Raw genomic sequence first — 14,229 nt, 5'->3', positions numbered from 1 at the left:
TCTGGATATATTGATTATTTGAATTGTTGTTTTAGTCTCCGTGTCATTTAATTTGGCCCTGACCTTGATTATTATATCCTTCCTTCTACTTGATTTGACAATTGTTTGTTATTTTTCCTTCAGTTCCTACAGATGTAGAGTTAGGTGATTGAAATGTTTCTGTCTTTTTAGGTAGGCCTGTATTGCTATGAACTTCCCCCTTAGGACCATGTTCACCATGTCCCACAGGTTTTGGGTTGTTATGTGTTCATTTCCATTTGTTTCCCAAAACTTTTTTATTTCTTTAACCTCTTGTAACCCATTCATCATTTAATAATGTGTTCTTCAGTCTGCCTATATTTGAGTGTTTCTGAGTTATTTCCTTGAAGTTGGTTTCCCGTATCAAACCTTTGTGATCCAAGCACATGCTTGATAAAATGTCAACTTCCTTGAATTTGTTGAGGCTTGTTTTGTGTCTTACCATGTGGACTGTCTTTGAAAATGCTGCATGTGTGTTTTAAAAGAATGTATATTTTGCTTGTTTGGGATGAAAGGCTCTGTATATTTCAATTAAGTGCATTTGATCTAGAGTATCATTCAATGCCATAATATCCTTGCTGATTCTTTGTTTGGAAGATCTATTCATTGTTAACAGTGGACTGTCAAAATCCTCTACAATGACTGTGTTATTGTCGATATCTTCTGTCAAATACTCTAACATTTTCCTTATATATTTGGGTATTTTATGTTGGGTGAAAATATATTTGTAAGGGTTATATAGCCACCTGTTTTGTCCCTTCTATGGCTTTTATTTTGAAGACTACTTTATCTGATAATTGCTGATAATCTAGTATTGCTACCCTGGCTTTCTTTTTATGTCTGAGAACACAGTAGTTACTGTCTTCCTTTTTGGAAAGTACTTTCAAAGCTTCATCTTCATATCCTCAGGCAACAATACTATCAGCTACTGCTCTGGAAATAATTTGGGGTGTATGGACATGACATTTATCAGGTAATGGAACAAGTCACCAAATGAAGACATGTTATTGGTTCCTCTTGCTTTAGCATATGCAGTTGGTACAGGTATAAAGAAGAATGTTAACATGTGATAGACAGTGCAGACTTTGGCTTCATTTTCTTTATGTGGAATTCAAACAGAAAAATGCTGACATTGTTGAAAGAGGCAGCAGCTAGAATACCTAACTAAGGCTTCTTTGAGTTTCTTTACCAGCTTCCAGGCAGTAAATACCGAACACAAGTTAATATACCCAGCAGCTCCACACAGAGCTGTGGTGGGGAACTTGGACTTCAGTGTTTATAACTGGGCTGGAGTTTGATGAGGTTTCCTTCCATACTCAAAGGCATGTGAGATATTCCTTTACTATACTGTTTCCTGAGATAATATGAAATTGCTTCATCATATTGTGCTGTGTGAGTAAAAAGCCTTCAAGGCCAACTGGCACCTACTCTCCAGGGAGATGTTTTTATTGCTGATTCTATGCATCCCTGTGGACACTGCATATAGTTCTTTGGTTCATGCACTCTGGTCATGTGAGCATGGTTGTAGACTGCTGCTGTCAGCAGGATTACCCTACCAATATCAGGTTGTTTGACAGTTTTTTCAGTAGGTACATGTGAAGAAACCACTGCCTTTGAAGAGGAATACAGAATTTTTTATTATGCTATTACAGTTGTTCCATTTCCCCCCTTTCATTCCCCTCCACTCTGCACACCCCCTCCCACCCACATTCCCCCCCTTCAGTTCAAGTCCATGTGTCTTAAGTTCTTTGGCTTCTACATTTCCTATGCCATTCTTGCCCTCCCCCTGTCTATTTTCTACCTACCATCTATGCTACTTATTCTCTGTGCTTTTTCCCCCTCTCTCCTCCTCCCCTCCCCTGTTGCTAACCCTCCATGTGATCTCCATTTCTGTGGTTCTGTTCCTGTTCTAATTATTTGCTTGGTTGGTTTTGGTTTTTGTTTTAGGCATGGTTGTTAATAATTGTAAGTTTGCTGTCATTTTCCTGTATGTGTTTTTTATCTTCTTTTTCTTGGATAAGTCCCTTTAACATTTCGTAAAATAAGGGATTGGTGATGATGAATTCCTTGAACTTAGCCTTATCTGAAAAGCACTTTATCTGCTCTTCCATTCTAAATGAAAGCTGTCATGGATAGAGCAATCCTGGATGTATTTCCTTGCCTTTCATGATTTGGAATATTTCTTTCAGACCCTTCTTGTTTCAGGGTCTCTTTTGAGAAATTAGCTGACAGTCTGATGGGAACTCCTTTGTAGGTTACTGTCTTTTTATCTCTTGCTACTTCTAGGATTCCTTCCTTCATTTTTATCTTGGCTAATGTAATTATGATGTGCCTTGGTGTGTTCCCCTTGTGTCCAACTTCTTTGGGACTCTCTGAGCTTCCTGGACTTGCTGGAAGTCTGTTTCTTTTGCCAGATTGGGGAAGTTCTCCTTTATTATTTGTTCAAATAACTTTCCAATTTCGTGATCTTCCTCTTCTCCTTCTGATATTCCTATAATTTAGATGTTGGAATGTTTTAAAATGTCTGGAGTTTCCTAAGCCTTTCATTTTTTTTGAATTCTTGTTTCTTCATTCTTTTCTTTTTGATTCTTTCTTTCTTCCTCCTGGTCCACTCCATTGATTTGAGTCCCAGTTTCCTTCCCATCACTACTGGTTCTCTGTGCATTGTCCTTCATTTCACTTAGCATAGACTTCATTTTTTTCATCTAATTTTCCACCAAATTCAACCAGTTCTGTGAGCATCCTGATCACCAGTGCTTTGAACTGTGCATCTGATAGGCTGGTTCTCTCTTCATCGCTCAGTTGTATTTGCTTTGGAGCTTTGATCAGTTCTTCTGTTTAGGCCTTTTTTTTTGGGGGGGGGGTGGTCTTGTTGTGCCTGCTACATATGAGGTACAGAGCATTAGGTGTTCACCAGAGCAGAGTAACCCAGTTGCTGGGTTGTGACATTGTATGTGGGGGCAGCATCCAAGAGGGAACAATGGCACTTGCTCTGCTCTCTGTCAGATTTCAATCCCTTCCACAGCTTCCCCAAAGCAAACTGGGCCTTTCTGGTGCTGATTCTTGTGTGGGTGGGCTTTTGTACATTCTAAGACCCTGTGGGTCTCTCCAACCAATTCTCCCATGAGGCTGGGAGTCTCTCCCTGCACCTCAACTCCCACAGGTGTCCCTAATAGGTGCCTTGAGGTTTTATTTCCTGGCGCTGGGACCCTGGGTTGCATGATCTATCTCACTACCCAGCTTCGCTCCCCTGCTTTTTTGCCTGGTTTATCTGTATGTGAATCTGGGACCTCCCAGTCAGCCATCCACCTTGCTCATGGTGCCTCGCTTCACAGTCACCACCTCTCTGGGTCTGCCCATTGCTGCCCCGCATCTGGGATCTGCCAGTCGCCACCTGCATGCCCAGGGTCTGCCCACGTACATCTGCGCTGCCACTGCTTTCTGTGCCAAGAGCCCTCTTCATCCTGCGGGCAGACTCTGTCCCTCCTACCAGTCTAGATGAATGTGTCTATTTTAACTCCTTGGTTGTCAGACTTCCATACAATTCAGTTTTCAGTCAGTTCTGGTTGTCATTTTGTTTTTAAATTGTTGTTGTCCTTCTTTTGGTTATGTGGGGAGGCACAGTATGTCTACATACACCTCCATCTTGGCTGGAAGTCCCCAGACAACTCTTAATAAGACTGAAATCAAGTCTAGCCATGCCACCATTATCTCTCTGGGATGTTGGGAGCCAAGATTCCAGCATAGACTGTAGGATATACGGTTTTCACCCACTCTCCTAACATTTCAGAAATCCCTATCAGCTCAGAGATACCTGACTGCCAGATCAGCAACCCTAACAACTTTTACAGTGCTTCCAGAAGTGATCAGATTCAAACCAACAGAAGTTAGGTTTCTGGAAAACACTGGTTTTGTCAGACACACTAAACAAGGTGAGCTTGCTGGCTCCCATGGGGGCAGGCTGTGGGGTCTGTGGCAGCCAGGGACAGCAGAGCAGATACCACCTTCATGGGTATTGTGTTAGCTCTATATATAGCTTTGGGTAATATGGCCATTTTTACTATGATGATTTCTCCAGTTAATGAACATGGATATTTTCATTACTTTGTGTCTTATTCCATGTCCCTTAATAATGTCTTACAGTTTTAAGTGTCTATGTCCCCAAATCCTTTACAAAGTTTATTCTTTGCTGTTTCACTCTTTTTGTTTCAATTGCAAAAAAACCTATTGTTATTTGCTTTTGTAAAATTTCATTTTTAGGCCACATAAATGCAATGAATTTTTGTGTATTGACTGTGTTCAGCAACTTTATGTATTTGTTTATTGTTTGTTTAGGGTTTTCTCTGTAGGAATCATGTCATTGGCAAAAGTGACTATTTCTTTCAATTTAAATGTCTTTTTTTCCTTTTTTTGGCTCTAGCTACAACTTTCTGTACTATGTTGAGTAACAGTGGTGACAGTGGTATTGTTCCTGATGTTAGAAGAAAAGCATTCCATTTTTCACCATTGAGTATCACATTTGCTGATGGTTTGTCATATATGATCTTTATTATGTTAAGGCATTTTCCTTCCATACCTGTTTTATGAGTGTTTTGGTAATAAATGGATATTGTATTTTATCAACTGTGTTTTCTCATCTGTTGATAAGATCCTGTAACTTTTACCCTTTCTTTCATTATGTGGTATATTGCATTAATCAATTTGCTTATGTTGAACCATCTTGTCTCCCTAGAATAAACACTAAGTGATTGTGATATGTTATTTTCTTCATGTATTGTTGTATTTGATTTGCTTGTATTTTGTTTAGGATTTTTTTCATCTGTATTCATCACAGATATGGGTCTGTTTTTATTTTGTGGGTGTTATCTTTGCCAGCTTTTTGTATGGGGGTGTGCTTACATCATAAAATTTGTTAGAAAGTATTGTCTTCAGATTTTTGGAAGAATTTGAGAGGAATAAGTATTCCATTGTGTATATATGTATCATAGAGAATGGTGTTTTTGTGGGACCAGTTCTCAGGTTTGCATAAAATGTGCTCTGCCACTTGACACTCACTTTTCAGCTTCCTGTAGTAGTTCTGAGACTGTTTTTCTGCCTGGTAGTAGAGGTTGCTAGACAGCTATTGCCATAACTTTATGCTTTGTCCCTACCCAAGTCACTGAATTCAGTTGCTACAAGTCCTAGGAGAATGCTCAGTGTATATCTCTGCTCCTTCAAACAGAAGGGACTTCCAGTAGTAACCTGATTCCTCCTCTCTCCTGAGTTTTGCAGTGAGTTCTGTGCTATATCCATGACATTGTCTTCTAACCACTTTGCTCCCACTTGCCCTCCTTCATGTCTTTCAATTTGTCAATCTTTCAGATATGGTAGTATGTTGAATAGGGAATTCTTTGTTGAACAGTAGCTCCTCAAACATTATGATTTCAATGAGAGAGACCAAGGGTACCTTTCACACCACCATTCCTCTGATGTCATTCGGGTTTTCTCTTTTTTTAATGATGAACTAATTGTGTGTGTTTATGTTTAACATTCAGAGGACAGAGTTGGTATTTAAAAACTTACACAGAACATATCTCATAAGATACCCCACAAAAAAACCTGTACCTCTAGCTGATGGCTTAAACAGTTTACCACCCACTGCGTTTCAAGCTCAGCACTGAAAACTAAGAATTGCAGTGGAGAAATTAGATTCAATATATTTGTATCTCTAGGCAGGGATAACAGTAGAGCTAATGTTCAAAAGCCTGAGCTCCATGTCTCCTAGTTGGTAGTTGGCTTTAAAGGGTGACATTAGGGGAAGGGTCTACAGTGAGTGGTCAGCTTATGGATATCCATCTTCTGATTGGCTGCTGGTGGAGTTACAAAGCTATTTTAGTTGTGGTCACCAATCCTCTGTTTCCATCTAGCCTGGTGTTTACATGAGTGTGATCAGTGACATTAAGCAGTTATTTCTGGTTAAATAGAGATACTTTCTGGCTCCTGCAAAAACAATTAAAGGATTGTGTTTAATATGTTAATCTGTGATTCCAGAGTTGGACCCAGTGCCTGAACACTTTGAATTACACCTGAGAAAGTTGACTTAGGTGAATGTAAGGAAAAGCTACTCTGCTCTGGTTTCTTGAACTCAGAAACTTGTGGAGGGCTTTATCAAGAGGGCATTATGGATAAGTCTCAAAAAAAATTTTTAACCAAAGTATCTTTCCCTGCTTTTATCTTCTCATAAATATGTATACCAAAAAAACCCCAATAATTCAATAAGAAGTTTTTTGAAAAGACTTTAGAAATGCAACAAAACCAAAGATAGGCACTTTTAACAAAGAGCTTAGGGAAAATGTACAATATAAAGGTATTTGTATAATAGGGTGATATTCATACATATTCTACATTTTTTGCACAGTATATAATATGTAATTTTTACTATCATTGCAGAGTTCTAATTCAGCTATCTAAATGACAACATAGTTATGACTGTATAAGTCTAGCATAACTTGTTTTTAATAATTTGTAGAGTCTATTGATAGGCATTCAGGTTATAATGGCATTTTGTTATTAAAAATGGGTTTAAATTTTAAATTAGACATTATCTTCTGTGTATTAACCTATAATTAAGACCCAAAAATGAGCCCTGGTATGGCTCACTAGATTGAGTGCTGGCCTGCAACTTAAAGGTTGTCAGTTCAATTCCCATTTAGGGCACATGCCTGGATTTCAGGCCAAGTTCCTGGTTTTGGGGTGTGAGAGAGGCAACTGATTGATGTGCCTCTCACACATTGATGTTTCTCTCCTCCTTTCTCTCCCAGTTCTTCTCCCTTTGAAATAAATAAAACCTTAAAAAATAAAACCCCAAAAATGAGTGGTGGTCCACATTTCAGACCAAAAACAACTGCAGTTGTAGTAATACAGATCTAGGCAGAAATTGAGATAATTTCTTGATTACAAGAAAAAGAACAATTTCATGAATAGAAGAAATTTTTGCTGATGGTACCAAATTGAGTTACTCTTTTCCTACATGTGTATTTTTAAGTAACATATAGCATATTGAAGTTACTAAATTTAAAGCTTCTAATTTTTGCAGCCTCAAATTTGTGTGCAATTAATATTTCCTCAGTTTTTTTAAATCAGAATTCTATACATTGAAACATTTATTTATACTCTATAGTATGTACATGAAATTGACAGAGTCAATAAGTTGTCTTCCACTGTAGCTGAAGATGTGTTCCTGGGGTCTATAGGTCCAGGAAAATTAATACATTTAAAAAAAAATTTTAAATTAGGGTTTGATTCCACAGGCTAAGTATAAAAAACCTATTTTAACTACCGATATTACTGAAGTAACAGACTACTTACTCCCTCATCTTTTAAATTTTTCTCTTGAAAATTATCTTCTTAAAAGATTTATCTTTAGATAAATTTTTAATTAGAAATTTGTGATACTGGATATCACTTGCCATTGTAAAGTAATGTCTCTCTTATAATTGATTATTTTTATAAATTGGCATACTAGTAGAGTTTTATAGCTTGCCATTTTAAAACCTGTAGCATTCATTTTTTTCAAAAGGTGTTTTTCTTCTTTCGGTAAGAAAAACAACAGGGGTATCTTAAGTCTATGCAGTAACTATTAAAGTAGTTATGACAGATGTCAGGTTTTCATAGTGCTGTACCACTGCAAATGTCACTTTTAACTTCATAGAATAAGAAGCATAATGGTTTCTGAATGTGAAAACATAAATTTGCTTTAAACCTTTTTATTTACTTTATTGACACCTAAACATCTCTGATCAATCTAAAGGTAAACCTGTAGTGTCTTTTTTTAATGTGAGAAATTTCACAAATGTGGAAGCAGTGACTAACTTTTTATTTTAGGGAATTAGTTGTTGAAATACAGTACTTTTCCAAAATCTCTACACACAAAGAATCTTGTAAATCCTTTTATTCCTAATTAAAGGCGTATGAAATACTTTTATGAAATTTGAATCATCCTTAATTATATCCTTTGCTATCATAAATGTTATATAAGTGTATATATGTGTCTGTTTTTATTTGTAGAATGTCTGTTCTTGTATTTGATTATGTCATTATTCTAATAGGCAAAGCTTACATGAAGAATGGTTATTGAGGGAACAGAAGGCACAAGAAGAATTCAGAATGAAGAAGGAGAAGGAAGAGGCAGCCAGAAAGTGGCAAGAAGAACAAGAGGTATACTCTTTGTCAAATGAACTACCCACAAATTAGTTAACTAAAATAAGTATATAAATAAAATATAGAATGTTTTCCACATTAAGAATTACATATGAACAAGAAAACTTTAAAGCTGGTATTTTCTGTGTAATCCTTGTATTTACATTTTTTATTTATTTGTCCTGTATGTTAAATGTTTTTAAGAACTAACTCTGTAAAAATTTCCTTTCTTTTTCTTTTTTTTGTCCTTTAAAGAGAAAGTTAAGGGAAGAATGGGAAGAATATCAGAGAAGAGAAAGAGAACAGAAGGAGCAGAAGCTACAGGAGAAGAGGGAAAGAGAGGTGAATTCCTGTCATGCCAAAATAAATACATTGTGTACAGTGTGCATATATGGTGTGTGATGGATCTGAAGCTGTAGATTTGCAATAGGTTTGAATCTTTGTTTGCATTTAGAAAAACATCATACATTTTTAGGATATATATATATATATACATATATATGTACACTAGAGTTTCCTTTTGATGCTTTATTTGACTAAGGGAGGTCCATTAAATAACAGGGGAAACTGTCATTTTTAAAAGTATATTTTATTGATTAGGCTATTACAGTTCTCCAAATTTTGTTCTCCCTTTTTCCCCTCAGTCTTGCATGCCCCACCCTCCAGCATCATCCCAGCCTTACTTAGCTCATGTGCATGCCATGTCATGTTACATCATGTCTTATACTTCTTTTTCTTTTAATACTTACTTATTTTTAGAGAGAGGGGACAGGAGAGACAAAGAGAGGGAGCTAAACATCAGTTTGTGGTTGCCTCTCAAATGCCCCCTTCTGGGGACCTGGCCCACAACCCAGGCATGTCCCCTGACTGGGAATCTTTGGCAACCCTTTGGTTCTCAGTCAGGTGACACTCAATCTACACCAGCCAGGGCCCCAATTATGCTTTTTATGCCCTGTACCATGTCCCCCCATTCTCCCCTACCCACTACCTACTGATAACACTCACATGATCTCCATTTCTGTGAGTTCTGTTCCTGTTCTCCTTGTTTGCGTTGTTTTTGGCTTTAGGTCCACTTTGATGGTTGTGAGTTTGTTGTTATTTTACTGTTCATATTTTTGCTCTTCTATTTCTGGGATAAATCCCTTTAACATTTTATATAATAAGGGCTTGGTGATGGTGAACTCATTTAACTTGACTTTATCTAGGAAGCACTTTATCTTCCCTTTCATTCTAAATAATAGCTGGATGGAGGCATCTTAGATGTAAGTCTTTGCCTTTCATGACTGCAAATATTTCTCTTTTTTTAAGTTTTTATTTTATTTATTTTTACAGAGGGAAGAGAGGGGGAGAGAGAGAGAGGGAAGGAGGGAGAGAAAGAGAGATAGAGAGAGAGAAAGAGAGAGAAAGAGAAAGAGAGAAAGAGAAACATCAGTGTCTGGTTACTGGGGGTCGTGGCCTGCAACCCAGGCATGTACCTGGCTGGGAATCGAACCTGCAACACTTTGGTTCAGAGCCCACACTCAGTCCACTGAGCTACGCCAGCCAGGGCTTGCAAATATTTCTTTCCACCCCTTCTTGCCTGCAAGGTCTCTTTTGAGAAATGAGCTGACAGTCATATGGCAACTCCTTTGTAGGTAACTGTCTCCTTTTCTCTTGCTGCTTTTAAGATTGTCTCCTAATTTTTAATGTTGGGTAATTTAATTATGGTGTGTCTTGGCAGGTACTTCCTTGGATCCAACCTCTTTGGGATTCTCTGAGCTTCCTGCACTTCCTGGAAGTGTATTTCCTTTACCACATTGGGGAAGTTTTCCTTCATTATTTGTTCAAAAGAGTGTTCAATTTCTTACTCTTCCCCTTTTCCTTCTGGTACCCCTATGATTCAGATGTTGGGGCTTTTAAAATTGTCCCAGAGGTAGCTCAACCTCTCCTCATTTTTTTAAAATTCTTTCTTCATTCTATGCTGGCCTGGGTTTTTTTTTAATATTAATCATTGTTCAAGTACAGTTTTCTGCCTTTTACTCCCATTCCAGCCCACCCACCCATCCCTCCCCACTTCTCTCCCATTACCACCCTCCACCCTCCCCAGTATTTGTCCATGTATCCTTTATTTTTTATGTTTTAATGATTGTTTAAGTACAGTTTTCTCCCTTTTACTCCCATCCCAGACAGCACACCCAATTCTTCCCACCACCCTCTCCCTAGTTTTTGTTGTCCATGTGTCCTTTATATTTGTTCCTGTAAACCATTCCCAATCTTCCCTGAAATTCCCTCTTCTTTCCCCTCTGGTCACTGTCAGCCTGTCCTCTATTTCGGTGTGTTTGGTTATATTTTGTTCTTTAGGTTCCTGTTAAAGGTGAGATCATACGGTATTTGTCTTTCACTGTCTGGCTTGTTTTGCTTACCATAATGCTTTCCAGCTCCATCCACACTGTTGCAAAGGGTAGGAGCTGCTTTTTTCTTTCTGCTGCATAGAATTCCATTGTGTAAATGTACCACAGTTTTTTGATCCATTCATTTACTAATGGGTATCTTGGTTGCTTCCAGAACCTAGCTATTGTAAATTGTGCTGCTATGAACATTGGGATGCATAGGTTCTTTTGGATTGGTGTTTCAGGGTTCTTAGGATAGAGTCCCAGCAGTGGAAACACATGTCAAAAGGCAGATCCATTTTTAGTTTTCTGAGGAAGTTCCATACTGCTTTCCATAGTGGTTGTACCAGTCTGCAGTCCCACCAACAGTGCACTAGGGATCCCTTTTCTCCACAACCTCTCCAACACTTGTTGTTTGTTGCTTTGTTTATGATGGCCATTCTGACTGGTGTGAAGTGGTATCTCATTGTGGTTTTAATTTGCATCTCTCTGATAGCTAGTGATATTAAACATTGTTTCATGTGTCTCTGGATTTTCTGTATGTCCTCCTTGGACAAGTGTCTGTTCAATTCCCTTGCCCATTTTTTAATTGGGTTGCTTGTCTTCTTAGAGTGCACTCGTGTAAATTCTGTATATATTTTGGAGATTAAACCCTTGTCTGAGGTATCATTGGCAAATATGTTTTCCCATGCTGCTGGTTCTCTTTTCATTTTGATACTGTTTTCTTTAGCTGTGCAGAAGCTTTTTATTTTGATGAGGTCCCATTTGTTTATTCTTTCCTTTATGTCCCTTGCTCGAGGGGACATGTCAGTAAAAAAGTTTCTGCGTGAAATATCTGAGATTTTCCTACCTATGTTCTCTTCTAGGACTTTAATGGTGTCACGGTTTATTTTAAGTCTTTTATCCACCTTGAGTTTATTTTTGTATAAGGTGTAATTTGGTGCTCGAGTTTCATTTTTTTGCACGTAGCTGTCCAGTTCTCCCAACACCATTTGTTGAAGAGGCTATTTTTATTCCATTTTATGTTGCTGCTTCCTTTGTCAAATATTAATTGACCATAGAGACTTGGGGTTATTTCTGGGCTCTCTGTTCTGTTCCATCGGCCCATGTGCCTGTTTTCATACCAGGACCAGGCAGTAGTCTTGTAGTATAGTTTAATGTCAGGTATTGTGATCCCTCCTACCTTACTCTTCTTTCTCAAAATTGCAGCAGCTATTTGGTGTCATTTATGGTTCCATATAAATTTTTGAAGTGTTTGTTCTAGGTCTGTGAAATAAGCCATTGGTACTTTAATAGGAATTGCATTGAATGTGTAAATTGCTTTTGGTAGTATGGACATTTTGATGATATTAATTCTTTCAATCCATGAACACGGTATATGTTTCCATTTGTTTGTTTCTTCCTTGATTTCTCTCCTCAGTGTTATGTAGTTTTCTGAATACAGGTCTTTTACCTCTTTGGTTGGTTATTTTATTTTTCTTTCTGCTATTTTAAATGGGATTTTTTCTTGATTTCTGCTTCTGCTGTTTCATTGTTGGTGTACAGAAATGCCTTTGATTTCTGGATATTGACTTTGTATCCCGCTGTTTTGCCAAATTCATTTATTAGGTCAAGCAGTGTTTTGGTGGAGTCTATAGGATTTTCTATGTACACTATCATGTCATCTGCAAACAGTGACAGTTTTGTTTCCTCCTTTCTGATTTGGATGCCTTCTATTTCTTTTTTTTGTGTGATCACTGTGGCTAAAACTTCCAGTACCATATTGAATAGAAGTGGTGAAAGTGGACAGCCTTGTCTTGTTCCTGATGTTGGCGGAAAAGATTTTAAGTTTTGCCCATTAAGTATGATGTTGCCTGTAGGTCTCTCATATGTGGCCTTTATTATGTTGAGGAATGCTCCCTCTATTCCGACTTTGCAGAATGTTTTTATCATAAATGGGTTCTGTACCTTATCAAAAGCTTTTTCTGCATCTATTGATATAATCATGTGGTTTTTGCCTTTGCTTTTCTTTATGTGATGTATTACATTTACTGTTTGCAAATATTGTACCATCCTTGCATTCCTGAAATGAATCCCACTTAGTCATGGTGTATGATCTTTTCCATGTATTGTTGGATGCTGTTTGCCAGTATTTTGTTGAGGATTTTAGCATCAATGTTCATCAGCGATATTGGCCTGAAGCTTTCTTTCTTTGTTGTGTCTTTATCTGGTTTTGGAATTAGGATGATGTTTGCCTCATAAAAAGAGTTTGGGAGTCTTCCATCTTTTGGGGATTTTTGGAATAGTCTGTGAAGGAGAAGGGTTTAGCTCTTCTTTAGATGCTTTGTAGAATTCTCCTGTGAAACCATCTGGTCCAGGACTTTTGTGTGTTGGGAGTTTTTTGATTACTGCTTCAATTTCTTTTGTTGTTATGGGTCTGTTCAGGCTTTCTGCTTCTTTTTCATTGAGTTTTGGAAGATTATATTTTTCTAGAAATTTGTCAGTTTCACCTAGGTTTCCAAATTTCTTGGCCTACAGTTCTTCTTAGTAATTTCTTACAATCCTTTGTATTTCTGTGGTATCTATTGTAATCTCTCTTCTTTCATTTCTGATTGTGTTTATTTGGGTCGTCTCCTCCTTCTTCTTCTCCTTTTTTTTCTTGATGAGTCTGCTTAAAGGCTTGTCGATTTTGTTTATCTTTTCAAAGAACCAGCTCTTGGATTCATTGATCCTTAGAATTGTGTTTTTAGTCTCTATGTCATTTAATTCTGCTCTGATCCTGGTTATTTCCTTCCTTCTGCTTGCTCTGGGCTGTCTTTGTTTTTGTTCCTCAAGTTCTTGTAGACGTAGGGGTAGGTTGTTTGTTTGAAATGTTTCTGTCTTTTTTAGGTGGGCCTGTATCGCTATGAACTTCCCTCTCAGGACTGCCTTTTCTGTGTCCCATAAGTTTTGGGTTGTTGTGAGTTCATTTTCATTTGTTTCCATAAACCGTTTGATTTCTTCCCTAATTTCATTCTTGACTCATTCATTGTTTAATAGCATGCTATTTAATCTTCATGATTTTGAGTGTTTTTGGTTTTTTCCTTGGCGTTGGTTTCTAGCTTCAGTCCTCTGTGATCCAAGAAAATGCTTGGTATGATTTCAATTTTCTTGAAATTGTTGAGGCTTGTTTTGTGTCTTATCATGTGGCCTATCTTTGAAAATGTTCCGTGTACATTTGAAAAGAATGTGTATTTAGCTTCTTTGGGATGGAGGGCTCTGTATATATCAGTTAAGTCCATTTGCTCTAGGGTATTGTTCAGTGCCACAATATCTTTGTTGATATTTTGCTTGGAAGATCTGTCCATTTTTGACAGTGGGGTGTTAAAATCCGCTACTATAATTGTCTTGCTGTCAATATCTTTCTTGAAGTCCTCTAAGATTTTCTTTATGTATTGGGGTACTCCTATGTTGGGTGCATATATATTTACAATATTTATGTCTTCTTGGTGAATTCTTCCCTTGAGTATTGTGAAGTGACCTTCTGGGTCTCTCTTTATGGCCCTTTTCTGGAAGTCTATTTTGTCTGACATGAGTATTGCTACCCCACCTTTTTTTTCCCCCTCTGCCCATTTGCTTGGAAAATTTGTTTCCAGCCCTTCACTTTCAGCCTATGCAGGTCTTTTATCCTGAGGTGGGTCTCTTG

General features: G+C 37.6%; 1 protein-coding gene and 1 pseudogene across 1 annotated transcript in view; one reads left to right on the top strand and one right to left on the bottom strand.

Annotated features, from left to right (window-relative positions):
* Positions 1–752: 752 nt before the first annotated feature.
* On the bottom strand, positions 753–3,970 carry LOC114489857 (annotated as a pseudogene).
* The window catches only part of LOC114489858 (putative U2 small nuclear ribonucleoprotein auxiliary factor 35 kDa subunit-related protein 1), a 31,066-nt gene continuing 20,805 nt past the window's right edge, over positions 3,969–14,229 (top strand). Inside the window, exons 1-3 of the mRNA XM_028503698.2 lie at positions 3,969–4,030; positions 8,106–8,214; positions 8,452–8,538. Coding sequence (XP_028359499.1) covers positions 3,969–4,030; positions 8,106–8,214; positions 8,452–8,538 — 258 coding nt within the window. The remainder of the gene's footprint in view (positions 4,031–8,105; positions 8,215–8,451; positions 8,539–14,229) is intronic.

Source organism: Phyllostomus discolor, chromosome Y, assembly GCF_004126475.2.
Source record: "Phyllostomus discolor isolate MPI-MPIP mPhyDis1 chromosome Y, mPhyDis1.pri.v3, whole genome shotgun sequence".
In the NCBI taxonomy this organism is placed as follows: Eukaryota; Metazoa; Chordata; class Mammalia; order Chiroptera; family Phyllostomidae; genus Phyllostomus; species Phyllostomus discolor.
The sequence above is the reverse complement of the archived record's forward strand: the minus strand, read 5'-3'. Positions and strand labels throughout refer to the sequence as shown.